At 38.5% G+C, this 20,273-nt stretch overlaps 1 protein-coding gene across 1 annotated transcript in view; it reads right to left on the bottom strand.

Annotated features, from left to right (window-relative positions):
- Positions 1 to 1,382: 1,382 nt before the first annotated feature.
- SCIN (scinderin) overlaps positions 1,383 to 20,273 on the bottom strand; it is a 75,100-nt gene continuing 56,209 nt past the window's right edge. The window contains exons 10-16 of the mRNA XM_049893944.1: positions 17,746 to 17,836; positions 13,018 to 13,188; positions 9,609 to 9,786; positions 9,209 to 9,330; positions 4,443 to 4,520; positions 2,698 to 2,758; positions 1,383 to 2,075 (exon numbers count right to left, since the gene is read on the bottom strand). Coding sequence (XP_049749901.1) covers positions 1,948 to 2,075; positions 2,698 to 2,758; positions 4,443 to 4,520; positions 9,209 to 9,330; positions 9,609 to 9,786; positions 13,018 to 13,188; positions 17,746 to 17,836 — 829 coding nt within the window. The 3' untranslated portion in view covers positions 1,383 to 1,947. The remainder of the gene's footprint in view (positions 2,076 to 2,697; positions 2,759 to 4,442; positions 4,521 to 9,208; positions 9,331 to 9,608; positions 9,787 to 13,017; positions 13,189 to 17,745; positions 17,837 to 20,273) is intronic.

The following is a 20,273-nucleotide window of genomic DNA, read 5'->3' as shown; positions in this document are numbered from 1 at the left end:
GCTGCTAACCAGAGGGTCAGCAGTTCGAATCCGCCAGGCGCACCTTGGAAGCTCTATGGGGCAGTTCTACTCTGTCTTATAGGGTCGCTATGAGTTGGAATCGACTTGACTGCAGTGGTTTTGGTTTTTTTGGTTTAGTGGTAATGGTGGAAACCCTGGCGGCATAGCAGTTAAGTGCTATGCTGCTAACCACCAGCAGTTGGAATCCACCAGGTGCTCCTTGGAAAATCTGTGGGGCAGTTCTACTCTGTCCTATCGGGTCTCTATGAGTCAGAACAAACTCAACAGCAATGGATTTTTTTTTTTTTTTAGCAGTAATGGTGGGAGAGAGCCTTAAGGAATGAATCTCCCTGCTTCTTCTGATGTCACCCCATAATATCAGGCATGCTCCCACTTTAAGGCCTTTATACTTGCTATTCCTTCTGCCTGGGTGTATCACCAGGCCCACTCTCTCACTTCTGTCTATTTTTTGTTTAATATCACCTACTGAACAAGGACATCCCTGACCACCTGTTAGAACAGCACATCACCTCACTCTTCACCCAGTATTCCCTATCCTCCTTCCTACATATTTTCCTCCATAGAACTTATTTTCTAATATATTTGCTCATTTTGTTTTTGTTGGCTGCCTCCCTGGAATGAATATTCAATGATAGTTGGGATTTCATTCATGTTGGGTCCACAGTGCCTAGAACTGTGCCTGGCACTGAGTAGATGCCAAATAAATACTCAACAAATGAACACTCCTTTGGAGTGCAGCTTCTTATTGGTTTCTTACCATGCACACAAGCCCTAGAAGCTACACAAGACAATTCACCTTTAGCTCATAATGGAACTGGGACCACTTTCCTAGGCGAGTACCAGAGAAAGGTGAGAATTCCTCCGATAATTTTCTCGTTCTTCCTCTTTCCAAGAAAGTGTAGCTTTTCCTCCTGAACCAGTCACCCCAAGGAACCCATCACCAAAGTTGGTTTCTACTTTGTTGGTGCTCCAGTCACTATCCCAACCCCTGTGTTGGGGGGCCCTTGTTTCATATGCACTATGAAATATTTAAAATCTTTCATGGTTGTCTAACCATGGAAAAGTTGTTATAATTTTGACTATTTAATGAAGATGAATTAAATAATATTGAATTTATATTTATTTATGCATGAAAGTATTTAACCTTAAAGTTAATAGTGTAATTAACCCACATATCAAATTTGAATAAAATGCCACAACACGAAGCCTTTCAAAGAGAAATGTATTTTAATGATAAAAGACAGCATTAGCAAAGAAGTTTTCTTATACATATCTTTTGTGATATTAAACATATATACTGTCAAATATATATATACCTAAGTGAATAAGCATACATATTAATTTTTCATGAAAGAGCTGTTCTTTCAAAGGCTTTTAAAAGGGCAAAAAAGTAAAGTTTCTCTTAGAAAATGACACTGAAGAGTTAATGACATGAAAGGTCACGTTGACTAAAGAAGGAAACTTTTAAAACTATCTTAACATAAAAGTTACTGTAATATAAAATGCTTTTGAATGCAATACATAGAAAAGAGAATAACCTCGAAGATATTATGGCTTTCTTCTCTGGCACTTTAAAGAACAATTTTGGCTAAAGCCTGCTGAAGTATAAAAATTCCTACTTGATGAGTCCCCCTAGATTGCACAAAGCTTTTCACTTTTAAAAGGCCATGTAAAAAGATATATATCAGTTTCCAGAAGAGGTAATATTGGTCTATAACAAAAGTTTACTTCAGGTCATTCTAATACATTGACATTAGAAATCCCCAGTTTAAACAGATTTTTAAACCAATACTAGGCCATAAAAAAATAACCATATGGATGAGGTTAATTGTTCAAAAGCAAAAAAAAAAAAAAAAATAAGAATCTTTTTTTCCAGAACAGCAATGGGACAGCTACCCCATTTACGTTTTTATGTGAAGATCAGTTTTACCACTTGCTGGAATCCCAGCCCAGGAACCAGCCTGTGAATGTGGGTGGCTCATGGCCCTGTTTTATGATGACAATTGGTGTCCTCTTGTCTCTTCCAGAAGGGTCTGTCTCAAGGTACATTTTGGCTAAAAAGAGTTGCAAAGACATATAAATTCAGCTGGTTTGATTAAACTAAAATAATTACACAATGAGAATTCTTCCAATAAAAGTACTAAATCAAATTTTCATTGCCCCCAAGTAACCAGAAGCTATTCCATGTGAACAATTTCTTTTATTGATTTCTCTCAGCTGCCATGCAAAGTATCACGGGAGCCTTTCATTGTTACTTGAAAGAATTCCAAGCTTTACGAAATTATCTTTATGGCATAATTATCCCTATCCTTCTTAATGCAAGAAAATTGTGTTAGAAAGAACAGCATTTCTCAAAAGGAAATTGAAAAATCTAGGTTATAACAGTTATGGAGGTTTTACTATTCTCATAATAAAAAAAGGTTTAAGTAGATTTCAGTTTTTCAGAGTAAATTGATATAATTATATTCTAAATTAAGTAGTTTTTTTTTTGCCTTTTATTGTTACTTAAGTTTATTTTGTCTTTCAGTTTGGAAAAAAAAATGACTCTTTAGTTCTTAGGATAAGAAGACAGATATTTCTTGTTTTTGATATGTATTTTTGGAGGACCTGGTGGAAAAAACAGGAGTCAGGTACTCAGTAATAACCATTCCAGGTGGTTTGTGAGATACAGCTTACCAGACTTCAGAGATTCTGTTCGTTCAACTTCATTGGCATCTTTGCCAATCCAAATAAATATCTGAAAAACAAAATAATAATAATAATACCAGCATATACTGTTTTGGGAGTGTTACTCAGTGCTAGGGCCAACTATGCCCAGTGCTTGACACACTCTGCTCATTTAAACTTCACAACACCCCATCAGTAAGGGGTGTGGAGACAGAGGCTCAGGGAAGTTCCTTCACTTGCCCAAGGGGAAAAAAAAAACACTCGTTCAAATCCAGGCATTTTGACTCCAGATTTCACTCTCTACTATTTTATACTTATATGGTATCGTATACTTTATAAAGCAATCTTTCAAAAAACAACATATTTGCTTTGTTTTGCATCAATCTCTGGGGGTGTTTAGGGTGGTCATTATTATTTCCTAGGTGAGGCTCTAAGATCCTCTGACTTAAGCCTGCTGTTTTACCACCTACAGTATTGTGTTCCTGTCACACTTTGGTGTGTCTAATGTTTAAATAATTTAAATAGTTAATTTTTTAATTGATATAATTATATATTCTGTATGCATTCTTCACTTTGTCAAATGTGTGCGCTAAGTACTTTAATGCTGAAAAATTCTCCTAAATTACTTTATATCTAAAAAAAAAAAAAAAAAAAACACTTTAAATTCAGTTGTTCAAGCAATTTTAGTCAAATTAAGCTCTGATTATATTAAATTCATACTGAAAATGCTGGACTATTTGCTTGCAGGACAGAGAACAAACTAGGGCAGCTGGTAATATTAATGAAAAGTATGATTAAAAAAATGAAATGCAGAACAGGAAATATTCTAAAGACTCTGTGACTACAGAAATAACAGAATTGGCGACAAATGGGAATAAATACTTCTAAATATGGAAATACTGTAATTCTTATAATTCTTAAATAAACAAAGGAGTCTTATTGACATGGGTTTTAAACCTCCAGAAATGAATAATCTTGGGAAGGACCTGTGATAGGATCCCCAATTTAAATGTTATTTTTAGACTGAAAGTTAAGGTGTAATATAATGGAATGACTTAGCAATTAGAAACAGACTTACGTGACCATCTCTGTGGCTGACTCTAAGACTAGGCCTCATTCAGATAAGAGTGTCATCATCGTTCTACATAACTCCGTTCCTAACATATTTCTTTTTTCATTTTACGATTGTTAGCTTATATAGATGTTAAGAAAAAAAAAAGGATTATCAGATATGGCCTGTCAAATCATCATTAATTTTCTCCAAAGTAAAGATTAGAGATCTAAACAATAACATATTTTACTGAATACATTCAAAACCCTTCTATGTCTGCTCCCATTTATTTCTTCCCTAGGGGAGAGATTCCCTCCATGACTTTCTGTCAAATTTCAAGAAAATTTCTAAATATTTTTGCCTTCCTGATAACATACCCAAAAGTCACTTGATGCATTTATAAATGTATTAATGTATAAACAAATGGGTAAATGACGTTAACAAATGAAAAATAGGCAGGTAGAAGTTTTTTGTCTAAAACTATAGAGTCAAAGATAGTTGCCATAGAATTATTTACTTATTAAGAAATTGACTTGCCACACGTATTCATTTTATTTTCTGCCAAACTGTGCTGACTTTCTTTTAAATACAACCTAAATCCCTAGGTCCATTTATTATTGGACTTGCCATTTTCTCAAAGCAGATTCTTGCCAGGTCCTGACCATAAGTACACTTTCTTGTTATGAGCAAAATATAGTTTTACCTGTTCCCAAGCATCTAGTAACATGACATCATCTTCTGCTAGATCATCCTGGGTGAATTCTCCTGGAACCTCCTCAATCTGAAAAGTATTAAGAAGCTTTGTGATAAAACGTGTATTATTTTAGAGCGTAGCTAAAATAAAATTTGGCAGTCATTTTTTTTTTTTTTTCCTTCAAAGTATCATGGATTGAATTGTGTCCCCCCAAAATATGTGTCAACTTGGTTAGGCCATGATTCCCAGGATTGTGCATTTGTCCTCCATCTTGTGATTGTAATTTTATGTTAAAGAGAATTAGGGTGGAATTGTAACTCCCTTAGTAAGGTCACATCCCTGATCCAATGTAAAGGGAGTTTCCCCGGGGTGTGGCCTACAGCACTTTTTATTTTACAAGAGATAAAAGGAAAGGGTAGCAAGCAGGGAGTGGGGGACCTCATACCACCAAGAAAGCACTGCTGGGAGCTGAACTTGTACTTTGGACCCAGGATACCTGCCCAGAGAAGCTCCTAACCCAGGGGAAAATTGATTAGAAGGCCGACAGAGAGAGAAAGGCTTCCCCTGAAGCTGGTGCCCTGACTTTGGACTTTTAGCCTACTTTACTGTGAAGAAATAAACTTCTCTTTGTTAAAGCCGTTCACTTGTGGTATTTCTGTTACAGCAGCATTAGATGACTAAGATAGTAATAAAGATTTAAATTATTGTTTATCTGCTTAATCAGGTATTACAAACTGACAGCCTGAAGGGTGTCTTATTTTGGTGCAGTGGGTAAGTGCTCGGCTGCAAACCAAGAGGTCAACAAGTTCGAATCCACCAGCTGCTCCTTGGAAATCCTTTGGGACAGTTCTACTCTGTCCTGTAGTGTCCCTATGAGTCGGAATCCACTCGACAACAATGGAGGTTTGGTTTGGTTTGGTGCTTAATATAAACATTGAGTTTGAATGCCTTTCAGTAGGGCATACGCTGTCAATCTGACCACTGTTCTCTAAACTTCCAGATCTATCTGACAAGTTGCTTCATTCATCATGTTGTCTGCCTAGAACCTAAAGACATTTGAGTTTATAGCTTGAGTATTAAATTTTCTTTCATTTTGTAAGTCAAGATTATTTTAATAGAATCAGCAAAGTTATTTTATGAAATCAATATTATTTTACAGTGTCATTGTCAATAAAATGACATAATATTCCATAAATAAAAATTTAGTATTTTTATTTTTAATATGTTAGATTGTATTCGCTACAGTTAACATTAAATGGTAATGGGATGGGTTAGTTTTATCCACCTAACACCAGTAGGCATTTATTAATCTGAACTCAATATTATTAAAAAATCGTGGGAGGATTAAAAATTCTAGAGAATTTTTTGAGAATCCTGATCCTCAGGCAGGTGTGATCAGTTGGACTATGATTCCCAATTCTTCATGCCCTCCCTCAACCATGTGACCTTGCAGTGCAGTCAAGTGGGTGGAGGGGACTGTGGCCTTGGCTGTTTGACATGCTTTGGCCATGTCATATTAGAAAAACTGACACACAGGGGCCCCCTTGTGCCCCTAAGCTCTGCCATAGGAAAAGCAGGCATGAACCCAGCCTGCAGCCTGAAGCAGAATCTTCCAGTTGAGACCAGTCTAGATTAGCCCAATCTCAAAGAACCTGTAAACCTCGGTATGACGGTACATGTTTGTCATTACAATTTAATAAGCTTTTGAGATTGTTATACAGAAAAAATGATCTGGCCATTTACAGATGGAAAGAAGTCTGGTCATGTTAACTTTATACAGAACATTTACCAATCACACACTGATTAAGGGAAAAATCATAAATATTGCGTACTGTGTGCCAGACACTGTTCAAATACTTTACATCTCATAGCTAGTTTACTATTCATAACAACTCTGTGAAATAGGTACTATGATTGTGCCCGTTTTACAAAGAAGAAAACCATGGATCATGATTTAGAAAATAATATTGGAATCATTATTCCCTGTCCTTGAGCATAGAGAATGTGACCCAGCTGGAGCTGGGCTCACAAGGACAAATCAACTGGGCCCTGAGGTATAAATACAATAGAATAATCTTGGAAATATCTTTTAGAGAACTTTTCACATAAGCCAGAACAAAAAAAAAAAAACTTTCCACTTTTATCTTTTTCTATTGACATTTAGTGAATAGAAGTTTGTTGGACCAATGAAGACTGTCCTAACTGTCATTACTGAAACCTGTACCAGTGATTGTCAAGAAAGGCAATTCAAAATGTAGGATCACATTTTCTAGCCATTCTGTGAAAAGGTGAAGCTTTCAATGGTTTTGCCCATTGGTAATGTTAATATATACTGATGACTCTGTAATATTCTCTGGACAGACATGGCTGTGGCAGCATGCGTGTCCATTTTTCCATTCTTGCCTATTCTGTAATATTCTCTGGAACTCGGACAGACATGGCTGTGGCAGTATACTTGTCCTTTTGCCCATTCTTGCTTATTCTGTAGTATTTCCTTGGACTCGGGCAGACACAGCTCTAGCAACATGCTTGTCCTCTTCCCACTTCTACATTTTTGAATATATGCCAAATAAAACTTTCTATTTGCTTTACTAAACTTTGTGATTTTTTTCCCCTACAACAAACAGAGAGGGCAAATAATCAGCCTAAGATCACACAGCTAGTAGGTAATATCTCCAGGACTAGAACACAGGAAAATTGGTTCTAAAAACTGTGCTTGAAACCAAGAGACTCTGCTGCCTCACCTGAATCTACATATCAAAAGCCTGTTTTTGATGGTGATGCTGTCTTGTTTGTTTGTATCAATCCCTTTCCTTAAAGGGAGTCCAATCCCAGAAGGAGTTCCAAATTTCAAAACAAGAAAATGAATAGATGCAGAGGAAAAGAACATTTCTCTGAAAGGCTAATATATGCGCATGATACAAAAACAAAGACTAATAGACTTGTTTTTGAAACCTAACTGAGAACAAAGCCTGGGTACTTAATTTTTAAAATACATCATCAGTGTAAGCAAACATCTAATTTAGAGCAACATTAGCAAATAATACTAATAAAAAATTATAAAAGCATGTGCTGAAAAAGAAGTTGTTTGGATGCGATATCAAGTTAACAGTCAATGCATTAAAATAAGAGGTTTTTCTCTGACGAACAGTTTAGAAAATACAGCAGTGCTGAGATTTCCTACAAAGTAGGTGAACAAATTAAACAGCATGGTGCCCAATGACCAACCTTTTCTCACAATCTTATTTTTTAGGTCAAATCACTTAGAAGTTTCAAGTGTGGTTTGTACATGAAGAGTTTCTTCTTCAAAGCATTTTATTTCTAATAATCGAGGTGCCTGTGAAGGTACTTAAGGAATTTTTTTGTGTGTGTTGAAAAACAGAGCTTGTATTCACCAGGATGTGTTGACCAAACCTGTGGATCAATTTGTACATAGAAAAGGAATTTGTTCTTCAAATGAACAAATTTACACAAAGGCCAAGCATGACAAACAGAGAAAGCAGAATTTTTTCTGGTTAAACCAGAGACAGGAGCTGCAGCCCAGGATGATATTCAGAGCCCAGTATAAAATCACTCTTGTACATAGATACCATTACCTCGAATTGCCTGGAATTCAAAGCCTGTAAATGATTATAAGACAAAACACTCCTGTTGATTTCAGTTAATATGCAGGTGCATCTATAGCTTTCTGTGATTTTGCCCAATGATCATAATATTTCCATAATATTTTTTATTCAGTCGACGTGGTAAAATTTCTTATTCCTCTGGGAAACTGAAGTGTCAAACTTGCCTGATACTGACAAGCAAGACAGCACCACCATCAGACTCAACTCCTGCTGCCGAAATCACCAACCACATATGTATTCATACAGCACCTACCCCAGGCTGGCACAGGTGCGAAGTAGATCATGATTAGCAGCTAATAGTTTTAAGAGGACCTTGATTTAGATCGTGCACTACAGTGCCCCAATGCTTCCACAGCAGTCCTTGGGTGGCACAAACGGTTAAGCGCTCAACTACTAGCCAAAAGGATGGTGGTTCGAACCCACCCAGAGGTACCTTGGAAGACAGAACTGGCGATCTGCTTCCAAAAGGTCACAGCCTTGAAAACTCTAAGGATGGGTAGAGACTAAAGGAACCCCTGTGACTATCGTCCTGAGATACACTTTAAGCTTTGTACTGAAATCACCCCTGGAGGACACCCTTCAGCTAAACAACAGATTGGCTCATAAAACAAGCATATCACCCATGAGTGCTGTTCTGCTTTAAAAAATCACTTGTATGAGCCCAAACAGTCAACATTTACCCTAAAGCAAAGATAAGAAGGTAAGGGGGGAGGAGAGGCAGGGAAGCTAGGTGAAAGGAAATGGAACAAACAGAATGGAAATAATAAGAATGCTGACACATTATGAAAATATAACCAATGTCACTGAACAATAAGTATGTAGAAATTGTTAAATGGGAACCTAACTTTCTGGATAAACTTTCACCAAAAAAACATAATAAATATATTTAAAAACAAAACTATGGAATAGTTCTATTCTGACACACTTGAGGTCACTGTGAGTTGGAATCCACTTGATGGCAATTAACAACAACGTCTTCATACCAATGCTTTCGCATTATGTCGTTGGCCCTTCCACTCACCCTGTGCGAGCAAAGATTGTCATCTATGATATGCAGGTAAGCAAAATCTGACAATCAGATAGATAACATGGCTAGAACACCTCCCAGTGCTGTTTAGATTCTATCCCACTATTTCTCAAGACACTTACAATGAACCTTCCAGTTTTGTTTGAGCAGCCATAAAGCCGAGGGGGATGGTCTTCAGCCTGGGTTTCTAGTAGTGGTGAGGTCTGGTAGTCTTTTTTCCCTCCAAGAGAACTCCAAAATTCCTCTGTGGAAAACACACTGAATTATCCAATGCATTTTCAGGAGCATATGATGGTATTGCTTTACATCAACAAAAATAATATCATCTCACCTTGACTTAATGTGATTTAAGGAGTTACTTAAGTATTCTTAGGTACTGTCCCCCACTTTGCAATCTATGAAGGGATTCTTAATCCCCTATAACCATTAAAAAGTCACTATTTGTAAAAAATACAAAGCATGTGATTAGCAATCATACAAAATATAAATTCTGGTTGGTTCCTTTGGCCTCATAGTACACACCTGGTTCCTCCCCTTCCTGAATCTTTGTGGTTTTGCACTTGAGGACATTTGCCACATACTCTGCTCCTTTCTCCTCCTCCTGGCTAGCACCTTGTCCCATCCAGGTGTAGCCATTGTTTTGTTGCAATTTCAGGACAAAAGCATCATTGGAATTCAATGAATTTGCATCAACATCAACCTAGAGTATAAAAAAGAAAATAACACAATGATTCAAATTCATCACTGCTCATCCCATTAAACATGTCCCAGACACTGTGACAGTGACAAACCGTCATAGCCTTCTGTCCTGATTCCAGGACATTAGTTTTGGGCAGCACTGGGATGCCATCACCATGGTGTTTGAAACATTCAAGTTGGAGCAGTTTGGTCTGTGTCACCTTAATACCCCACTGCTCACAGATGGTGACACAAGGCTCTCAGAATAAAATTAGGCAAAATTAAGTGATAATGAATGGAAGATCTGGAAAAGTGACAAGATATTTGAAGATACCGTAAGAACAACGATGGGTTACAACTGTTTGGAGAGCAGTGTATAATATTCACAAATGACAGAGATAAAACAAAGATAGTTTTTCTGGCCCCACTAAAGACAACATTTATCAGATAATCAAAGGGAAATCTAAAAATGATTAAAACATTTTAAAAAGGGACAAAGCCCAAAGGAGGAAAACTGATAATATTATAGATTCACTAAATAAGGCTACCCAGGCTCAAGTAAATTATACCTCAAATTATAAAACACTTTATAGGGAATTAAAAACTCTTTGCCTTCAACCCAGAAGCTGTGAACCCTGTCCAGGAGGTATCTGGGATCATCCAAGGGAGCACAGTTCCAGTCCATGTGGCCACAGAGGAGTGAGATGGGCCTGGCTGGGTCCAGGGTCGGGGCTGACAGTGACTTTGAAAGTGGAATCTCTGGGCAGAGGAGAAGGAGGTGCAGAGCCTCAGGCTTGGTAATGAGTGTGAGGATCCTAGAATGGGCTTTTGTGACTCTGTGAGAACCTCGGTCTGACCAGATGATTACGTGACTCTGCGACCATATGTGTATGACTCTCTGTGCAATTGTGGGATTGAATGTGAGCCTATGAAACTAGGGAGGTAAAGAAGAAACTATAAGCAAGACGGAGAAAGAGCAGCTGAGAAAGAGGAGGAAATCAAGACTGTGTCATCTTCCTGAGGCTGAGTGAAGAAAAATGTTTCAAGAAGAGTGATCAGCTGTACCAAACGATGCCATTTGGTTAGCCACACTGAGCTGCCAGGATGCAGGCGTAACTATGTGGAGAGTGGATTTAACCAGGGTTGGAGTTTTGTTGGAAATCCTGGTGGCGTAGTGGTTAAGAGCTAGGTCAGCTAACCAAAATGTCAACAGTTCAAAGCCACCAGGCATGCCATAGATAGCCTGTCTTATAGGGTTGCTATGAGTTGGAATCAATGGGTTTGGGTTTTTTAGGGGGGCAGGGGTGAGTTTTGTCAGGACCCTGCCCCAAGCAAAACACTAAAAGAGGAAGGAATGGCTGGCAGAAGTTTTAAAGACATGTCCCAGGAATTTGCAACTCTCATGCAAGCAGCTATAGTCCTCTCTCAGGAGGAATGAGGCCTAAGGGGCCAACCTTAAAGGAGTTTATGCAGATGTGATGATGGAGAATTACAGAAACCAACTCTGGTTTTCAGGACATCTGATTTCTAAACCAAATGTCACCATATTCATACAGAGGAAAGAACCTGGGTGATAAAGAGATAGTTGACAACAGGTCCACGACCAGACAGGTGTGAGATCAGGCAGGTTGTTCTGAAATCCAACGCATAAGTTTTAGCCTCCCAGGAAATGAAAGCAAAAAGACTTACACACAATGATTTCGAATAGTCCCTTTCCGAGAGGCTAGGAGTGAGAACCCTGGTTTGAGAGGCTACAAGGAAATAAGGAGATACATTGCAAGCAGATAGCAATAAACTTATTTCATTAAAACAGGAGAGAAGGCAAAATTTATACGCAGAGAGGCAGACAAGTTGATGGAACCAGAGGGGAGAAAATGAGGTAACTTTGTCTATTGTATTTACATTTCTGTGATCTCTGAATCAAAGTTACTAGTAGAGAGCAGAGGGTATAGAGATTTGGGAGACAGCAGGACATGAGGGTTGTGATGGATGAGGAGGACTTATAGATTGAGGTATGGGATTTAAGAACTGCTGGAAAGTGCATACTGGAGGAAAGGAACCAGCAGATAGGAGGTGGTTGTCAGAGATCAGACATTTGAAATGGAAATTTCTGAGGTGCTATAGCTGCTAGGACCATGTGAATGTGAGTAGACATGGGTCAATGAAAGATTGCTCTATGAGAGCAAGTCAAGAAATGGAGAAGTCAGAGTGATGGACACAGTGAGATAATTGCTGAAGCCAACAATGAATGAGAAGAGAAGGGCTGGCTGTTTAGTAGATGCCAGAATGGGAGGGTTGAGGAGGGAGAGAAAAGCCTGATAAAAAGGAAAGAGGTCAGAGACAAAGGAGAGCAAAAGGGATACCCAACACCCCAACCCAGAAGCACTAAGGTAAGGTAGCATTGGGGAGAAACACAGCCTTCTCTTGAGAAGACTGTATGGGAATGTGCGTCCTCAGGGAACAGCCATTGAGTAAGAAGGGAAAGGGAAAAGCAACTTAGAGAACAGGCTGAGAGGGGAAGGATGCAATGACCCATCCAGTTTTAAGGACTCAGCTGACTGACTCATGCAAATGGAAAGGGTTAGAAAATGCTTCCAAGTTTGGGGATAGGCAGAGTAAGCATGAGAGTTCAAGGGTGAATTAGGAGACTTGGATTTTGATGGTGACTGAGGTGACTGGGATATCAGGGATGAAGGAACTGTCCTGGAGGCCAAGACACTCTGCTATTTAGAACCCTGGAGGTCTTCTGGTCTTTAGCACCAAGACATAGGGTTTGATTTCTTTCACAGCTGCTGTCAGAGACAGCTTGTTTGGCCAGGTGAGTTATGGTTCTGGTCCAGTGTAGCAAAGCCTGTTTCCCACATTTGTTACACTTGTGCAAACAAGAGCCTTCCCTCTCAGATTTCCCCAGTGTGGTGGTCACCTGACCACCACCTACCATCCATCTTGCCTCAGGCCTTTCAAGGTAGAGTTTAAGCTGTCTCATGCCTTTGACAGCTTGATTTGTTTTATTTTTCTTAAAATTCATTGTTTGGGTACAACGTAGTTGAAAAATGTGAGAGACCTCGTATCTGGAGTTTAGCTTTCCACTCAACTCTCTTGATTTTAGTATTTTTTATTGTGGACACTGGATTAATTATAGAAATAAGGGGAATTCGCTTGCCAATTTTTTTACATACTAATATCTGTTGACAACCCAAGTCCACTGGGAAGTCCATAAGCAGGGCATGTTTTACTGAATGCATGACATTACCTCCACAATTCTGGTGATAGATGCCAGGTTTCTCCGGACTTGAAAGAGGCGGATAGGGGGAGCAGGTGCCTGACCTCCTTTCTTTGATGTTCCATTCTGGTAAATAATGAGCGGTTTGTCTTTGAACAAACTCAGCAGGTGAGCAGGCTCCTTGCCTTGGGAGACCCGGATCTGGGGGCAGGGGGGAGGAAAACAAAAGAAATGTAATAAAGGGTGTAATGAAAGAAGGTTGTACTTCCAAATGTAAGGTTGTACTTCCAAATGTGTTTTTATTTTTATTTTTGAAAACAGAACAAAAAATAACCAATGCATCAAGAGCAGGGGGAATGACGATTAACAGAAAACACAGGTGAATGTTAAGTGCAGTTTCCTTGCTGACTGAAGGACTGTGGGTTTGTCGCTCAGGCACAGCATCCCTAAACAGCTTCTTGTCAGCAGAAACGTCACCCTACTGCAAGGCTTTCTGCTTCCAGAAAGCATAAAAATGTAAGTTTGTTCAGCTACTCCTTCAAAAGAAAAAAAAAAAAAAAGTACTGATGTATGCTAATAGGAAAATAGCTTTTTTTTTTAAGAGTACTAACATTTTACAAATGTTCATAGATGGACTTGGTTCTCTTGTGTTTGGGATCTGATTCAGAAGATTAAGAGATACTCATTCAAATGCTTCAAAAAATAACACAACCCAAAAATCATATTATTTATGTCTACATCCCCATATCTGTAAAATGTGAAAAAAAAAATCATAAATCCATATGGGGAAGGATAAAAAATTTCTACCCAAACATAAAAAAACTGGAAAAAATCAACAGAACATATTTTCTAATTTTTAACTTTCCTATAGAATTACTGGTAATAGATATGCTTATTATATCTAATACGATATACAATATAAGAACTTTTTAGGATGAGGAAATTGGAAAAAATAAATGATCAATTATTTGTTTAATTTCACTTATTAGCTTAATATTAGATACTGGATTAGAAATAAATTTCCAATTTCTTGCCTAACTATTGATGCTTTTTTTTTTTTTACATAAAGAGTTCAAATTCTGTGTTTTCTTCTCATAAAAGTGCGTATGTTATCTTGCACACGGCCAAGCTGAAGTAAAACTTGATAAGAGAGCATGGATCCTTATTTTTTCCTTCTAGGCGCCAGAGTCTTGACTGAAGCAAAATTCAAAAACCCCAAAAATGGGGGGGAGGGGCAGAGGAAGAGAGGGGGAAAGGGAAGGAAGAGAAAAACATTTACAGGTGGAGAGAGGAGAGAGAATATGGGGAGGAAAAGAGAAGGGAGGGAGGGGAGAAGAGAGGAAAGAGAGGGAGAAGAAATACCAAGAGAAGAAAAAAGATAGGTGGGAAAGAGGGAAGAGAGGAGGAAGGAAAATCTTGGAGAAGGAAGGAAAGGGAAGAGAAGGAAGAGGGAGGAAAAGGAAAGGGATCAGATAGTGAGGGGGGAGAGAGATGAGGTCTTAGGGAATTTACGAAAACAACAAAATAATTGGTTGAGTTGACTGAATCCAAATTCAAAATGGCAATTCCATATTAATATAAATGAGCCAGCTTTGTTTTACACACAGACACACACACACACTCTCACACACACACACACACACACACTTAGGGTAGCGGAGCAGGGGGTACCGAAAACGGTAGGCCTAGCATTTTACATAATGTTGAGAGAACCTCAACTGCCAACATAAGAAAAAGGGGCCACTGATTAAGACCCATCCCTTCTGTGAAAGGTGAGTGAGAGATCAAAAAGCCAAATCAAAAAATTTTAGTACTGTTAATATACTCTACAAAGGAATTTTTAAAAGAGCAATACAGGACTTTGTTTATGCATTATTGTAAACTACTGCCATCTAGTGATTAAAGTAAAAATCACCATTTCACTGTAAATTTAGGATTCAACTGCCTAATGATGAAAATTCATTGACTGGACACATCAAATATTGTACTATGAACTATGGAATTTATAAAGCATAATGCATATATTCAAAGTTTTTACATAATTTGATAAGGGATACTTTAAAAATTAATTAGATGACATCAGTTCTTAGCTAGAAATATTTCATCCCAGAGGTGAATAGTTCATGGAGAAATAGTCTAGTGCATTTAAATAATTCAATCATATTTTTACAAGTTAATTAGTAAAGCAAATACTTAATACACAGTTATAAATTTGGATCTAACTTGATTTATAGATCTATTAACAAATGCTGTAGGGCAACTAGCAAGAAGAGCAGATTCAACTGCCGCCACATCTTAGATTTAATGTTTTAAACTATCTGATTTGCCTCTATATTTAATCATTACATTTGAAGAAGGAAATGACACATTTATAAAGATGTGAAAAGGAAAGAAAACAAAAGAACTTGCATATCATACATAATCTCAGCTCACTTGACATCAGCCATGACAGGCACCTCCCTGCGGAGGGAATGTTTAAAGGTACTCTATTAGAAAGGTCCCTGCGCTGGGCAAAGGAGCACCTGATTCAGGCTGAACCCCAGTCTGAAAGATGCTTTTTCCAGGAGATGCCGCAGATTCCTTCACTGAAACCAGCCAGAAATGTAACAACCAGACAGAGGTAAGAGAAAGCGGGGGGGGGGGGGGGGGGGGAGAATCAGGGAGAAAAGGACCAATGGAGGGAGGGAGGGAGGAAGGGAAGGAGTAAACAAGGGAGGGGCAGAGAAAGGCAGGGAAGGAGAAAGGGAGCAAGAGAAACACTAGGGAGGAGTAGGCAGCCTCGCTGGATCAGCACACTGGAGAGAAACAAAGTTTCCTTTAGTCTGCATTTAGGTTATACAGTAAGGAATTAAATAAGCAAACCCAAACCCAGTGCCCTCCAGACCATTCCACTCATAGCAACCCTACAGGACAGAGAGGAACTGTCCCATAGAGTTTCCAAGGAGCGCCTGGCGGATTCGAACTGCCAAGCCTTTGGTTAGCAGCCGTAGCACTTAACCACTATACCATCAGGGTTTCCGAATAAGCAAAAACTAAGAATTTTCTGAGGTTACTAATAAGGCTCCTGAAACAAGTAGCAGATATTCCACCATACACGTAAGATGAGCTGCAGGTCAAAAAATAGAAGTAAGGGCGGAATTGGGCTAGAAATGGTCCTTTAGACCCAGTGAGGAGAGCTAGATATTGATATTGGAATCCATGATATAGCATTCAAACTTATAATTAATAAGTCAATACATTAACACACTCTCTCTACACATATACACAAATGTGTGTGTGTGTGTATAAAACAAAGTTGGCTAATTTATATTTATATGGAGTTGGTATTTTGAATTTGGGTTCAGGCAACTCAACAAATTATTTTGTTATTTTCATAAATTCCCAAAGAGCTCATCTCTCTCCTCCCTCTCACTATCTGATCCCTTTCCTTTTCTTCCCTCTTCGCTTCCTCCTCCAAGATTTTCCTTCCTCCTCTCTTCCCTCTTTCCCTCTTATCTTTTTTCTTCCTCATCTCTTTGGATTTCTTCTCCCTCTCTTTCTTCTATTCTCCTTTCCCTCCCTTCACTTTTCCTTCTCTTATTCTCTCTCCTCCCCACCTCAAAATGTTTTTCTCTTCCTCCCTCTTGCCCTGCTCTTCCTCTGCCCTTTTCTGCCCCCCTCATTTCTGAGTTGTTGAACTTTGTTTCAGTCAAGATTCTGGTACCTAGAAGAGAAAAATAAGGATCCCATGCTGTCTTATCAAGGTTTACTTCAGTTTGGCTGTGTACAAGTTTAGCTGTGTACTTCTATGATAAGAAAATATTTTTCTGAACTTTTTACCTATTACTCAAAATTATAAATCTGTGCTTATTCTATAGTGTGGTATTAATTACTTATTGCTGGCATTCCAAACCCGGTGCAAATTTAGTGGCTTAAAACAACACAGATTTACTATCTTACAGTTCTCGATGTCAGAAGTCTGAAATTCAGGGCCTCAGAGGGCTAAAATCAAAGTGCTGGCAGGGCTGCATTTCTTCTGGAGGCTCTAATAATCTGTTCCCTTACCTTTTCCAGCTTCCAGAAGCCTCCTGCATTTCTTAGCTTGTGGTCCCACCCCTCCAATTTCAAAACAGCAACGGTCTTTCAAGTCTTTCTCACCTGGCATCACTCTGATTCTGACTTTTTTTTATGCCTCCTGCCGGCACTTTTAAGGATCCTTGTGATTACATGGTCCCACCTGGAAATTGGGGGCTAATCTCCCTATCTTAATTAAGGTCGGAGGGACAGAAACCTTAAATAGATCTGCAACCTTAATTCCCCCTTGCCATGTAAGGTTCATAGGTTCTAGGGATTAAGTAATGGATATTTTGGGGCGGGGTGGGGGAGGACAATTATTCTATCACGACAGTTTAACACTACCTGGCACTGGTAACAAAAGTACAACAGTTTTAATGTTAACTGTCATGACTGACATATGGTGTGATTTTAAAGGAAAGATTCTTCTAGGCTCATAAATCTGTTATTAGTTGATTTTGGGGTTTTATTTTACTTTTGTTTGTTTCCTCTTTTCCAGAATCTCAGAGAACCAGTATGACATGAGTGTCCCAATATTTGAATGCCCAAAATGAAAAAAAAAAAAAAGAAAAGATCAAATTCCCACTCCAACTTGAGGGGAGGGGGGCTTTAACTAGAAACTAGGTTAATGTGCAGTATTTAGTTCAGAAGTAGGTTAGCAAAACTTTAACTTGTATGAGTTTTTATGGATAAAAATTGCCCAACCTGCACAGCCTGTCCTCCAAGGGACCGGTCCAACTGAACAGTCAGGAAGGCGGATGTCGTCAGCTCATCTCTTGTGGCATTTGCTCCTTGCCTAAGGGAACCATTGTAAAATAAGTCAGCCTGTATTTAAATTTTAAGACCTACTAATATAAACATTCCAAGCACAGCCTTAAGTAATTATGAAAGATCAAGAAAAAAACAACTGATTTAACATAAGCTTTGAAGCTATAGTTTTTTTTTTTTTCTTTAAATACTAACTTTGAGCTGTGAACTTTTCTGTGTATTGCCTAGAATTCTCTCCATTGGATAGGTGAAGAAATTAAACTTTAGCTCCTTACATAATTGGCTAAGTAATCAGGTCTGTCTGACTCCAAGTTGGAGCTGTCTATTTTGGAAATCCATCTCCATAGTGAAAATACTCCATTTGGATAGCAGAATATGAGCCAAACCTGGTCAGGCTGGATATTGGAGGAGTTTCATCTTTCTATGAATATTTAGTCAGCATAGAACCAAATATCTGGAACCCAGATAATTTGAGAAGATAATCATCAGAAGTAGGCAAAGGAGAAGCTTCATTTTTGTCATTCTCACAATTCCTTAAAGGCATTACTGTACAAAGGTCTAAACTGCCAGCAAACCAGATAAGGGTCAATAAACCAATGGGTCCAGCTGATTTACAACTTCTCTTGCTAGGGTAGCTTGCGGTTTAATTCTGAATCACTAGCTTAATCAGTAAGGCAACTTCTGGGAGATTTTCCTGTTTTCTGAGTTTATGGAAAGGAAAAAAAAAAAGCATTGAACATTATTTCCTTCAGCCAACTCTTCCATCTCTATATGATGACTGACTAGCGGTTAGCAACAAGAATACTAATCCTGGAATTGGATTTTGAACAGATTTCAACAGTAACTGCCATCCCGGGCAACACATACACCCTGGGAGCCAGGGGCATGTGTTATTTACCCCAGGATTTTTCAATGCACCAGCACAGGCAAAATGGCGGATGTAATAATGTTCTACAGAAGGGTTTATAAAATAAAAAAGGACATGCATAGGGCAGGCATATATGTTTGTAAGGAAATGAAAAATGTTTTCCCTGATAAAAAAAATCAAAACCAAACCTGTTGCCATCAAGTTGATTTCGACTCATGCAACCCTATAGGACACAGTAGAACTGCCCCATAGGGTATCTTAAGGAGTAGCTGGTGAATTAGAACTCCCGACCTTACGGCTAGCAGCCAAGCTCTTACCCACTGTGCCACCAGGGCTCCTTCCCTAATAAAGGCACCCATAAAAATACAGTTCTGTTTTTTTTTTTAATGTTGATAGCTTAAATTTTCCATGAGCCTATCATGCTAACAGACCCTTCCAGGAGCCACCCTGAGCACATGGCTGTGGGGAGAAACACAGAACTGCACCGTGCTCATCCTCAGCAGGGTCTGTTACTCCTACTCATGTCTTACCTACATCTGCTGTTTCCTAGCCCTTTCTACATTTTGCTTATTTTCTGAAGGAAAAAAAAAATTCAATCAACTATTTTAAACAATATAACCAAGCATTTGCTTCTATTTTGTATTCATGTTTTTTTCTCCTCTGGAGTATTTTAATCAGTTAACCAAAATAATACTACCGAAGTTTTAACTTCTGACATTCTCAATAAAGCCTTCACTAACCTCGAGTTCCTCTTTCTGCTAGATTCCTGTCAAAATGATTAGGCCCACATCCACACAAATTAAAATTAATTTGCTTTATGGACGTATTACCCAGGGAGTCAAGTTTTCCACGATAATCATGCTATAACACAGTCTATCTCTGCCTCTAATTTTGAAATCCTCTGCCTAGGGAGGGAGAAAAGCAATCCATTTTGTCTGGCCTGACTTCTTTTTTATAAATCTGTGGTGCTTATTGCTCATTAAAAATAAATGTTCCATGAAAATGGGATTTACTGCTTCAAGAGATTCATCATTGTTGTTGTTCAGTGTTTGCACAGTTTCAATTACCCAACAGTGCAGAGAAAAGATCACTGCTGAATTCATCTTTCTCATCATTTTAGGATATGTGGTTTCAGAAATAAAAAGACAAATTTGTATACTTGGAAGCTGATTTAATTTCAGTCTTTATTTTTAACTCTACCTCCTAGACTTAGCCTTTTCAATTCCCTGCATCGAATTATCACATAAACTGAAATGTTTCATACCTACACAGAGTGGCTACATTCAGGCCTTCAAGTTAAATAGACAATAGACCAAAGTTCGAAATATTGCTTCACCAGTCACAGGAGTTGTAACTCTGGGTTAAATTACTTAAACCGTCAGATTCCCTTTTCAGAAAATAAGCTGATTGCGAGGAAGAGAAATAATTACAGAAACATCTAGCACTTTGCTGGTCCAAAGATGCTGCTGAACAAATGGTTGCTATCAAGATTCCATCTGAAGCACAGATGAAGAGCTAAAACATTCATCGCAGACGAGATACAGAGTGACTGTGGGGTTAGAAATGCCACTTGGTGCAGTGGTTCTCATCAGTGGCA

This window comes from Elephas maximus, chromosome 8 (genome assembly GCF_024166365.1).
Source record: "Elephas maximus indicus isolate mEleMax1 chromosome 8, mEleMax1 primary haplotype, whole genome shotgun sequence".
NCBI classification, from domain to species: Eukaryota; Metazoa; Chordata; class Mammalia; order Proboscidea; family Elephantidae; genus Elephas; species Elephas maximus.
This window is presented reverse-complemented; position numbering and strand designations above follow the sequence as displayed.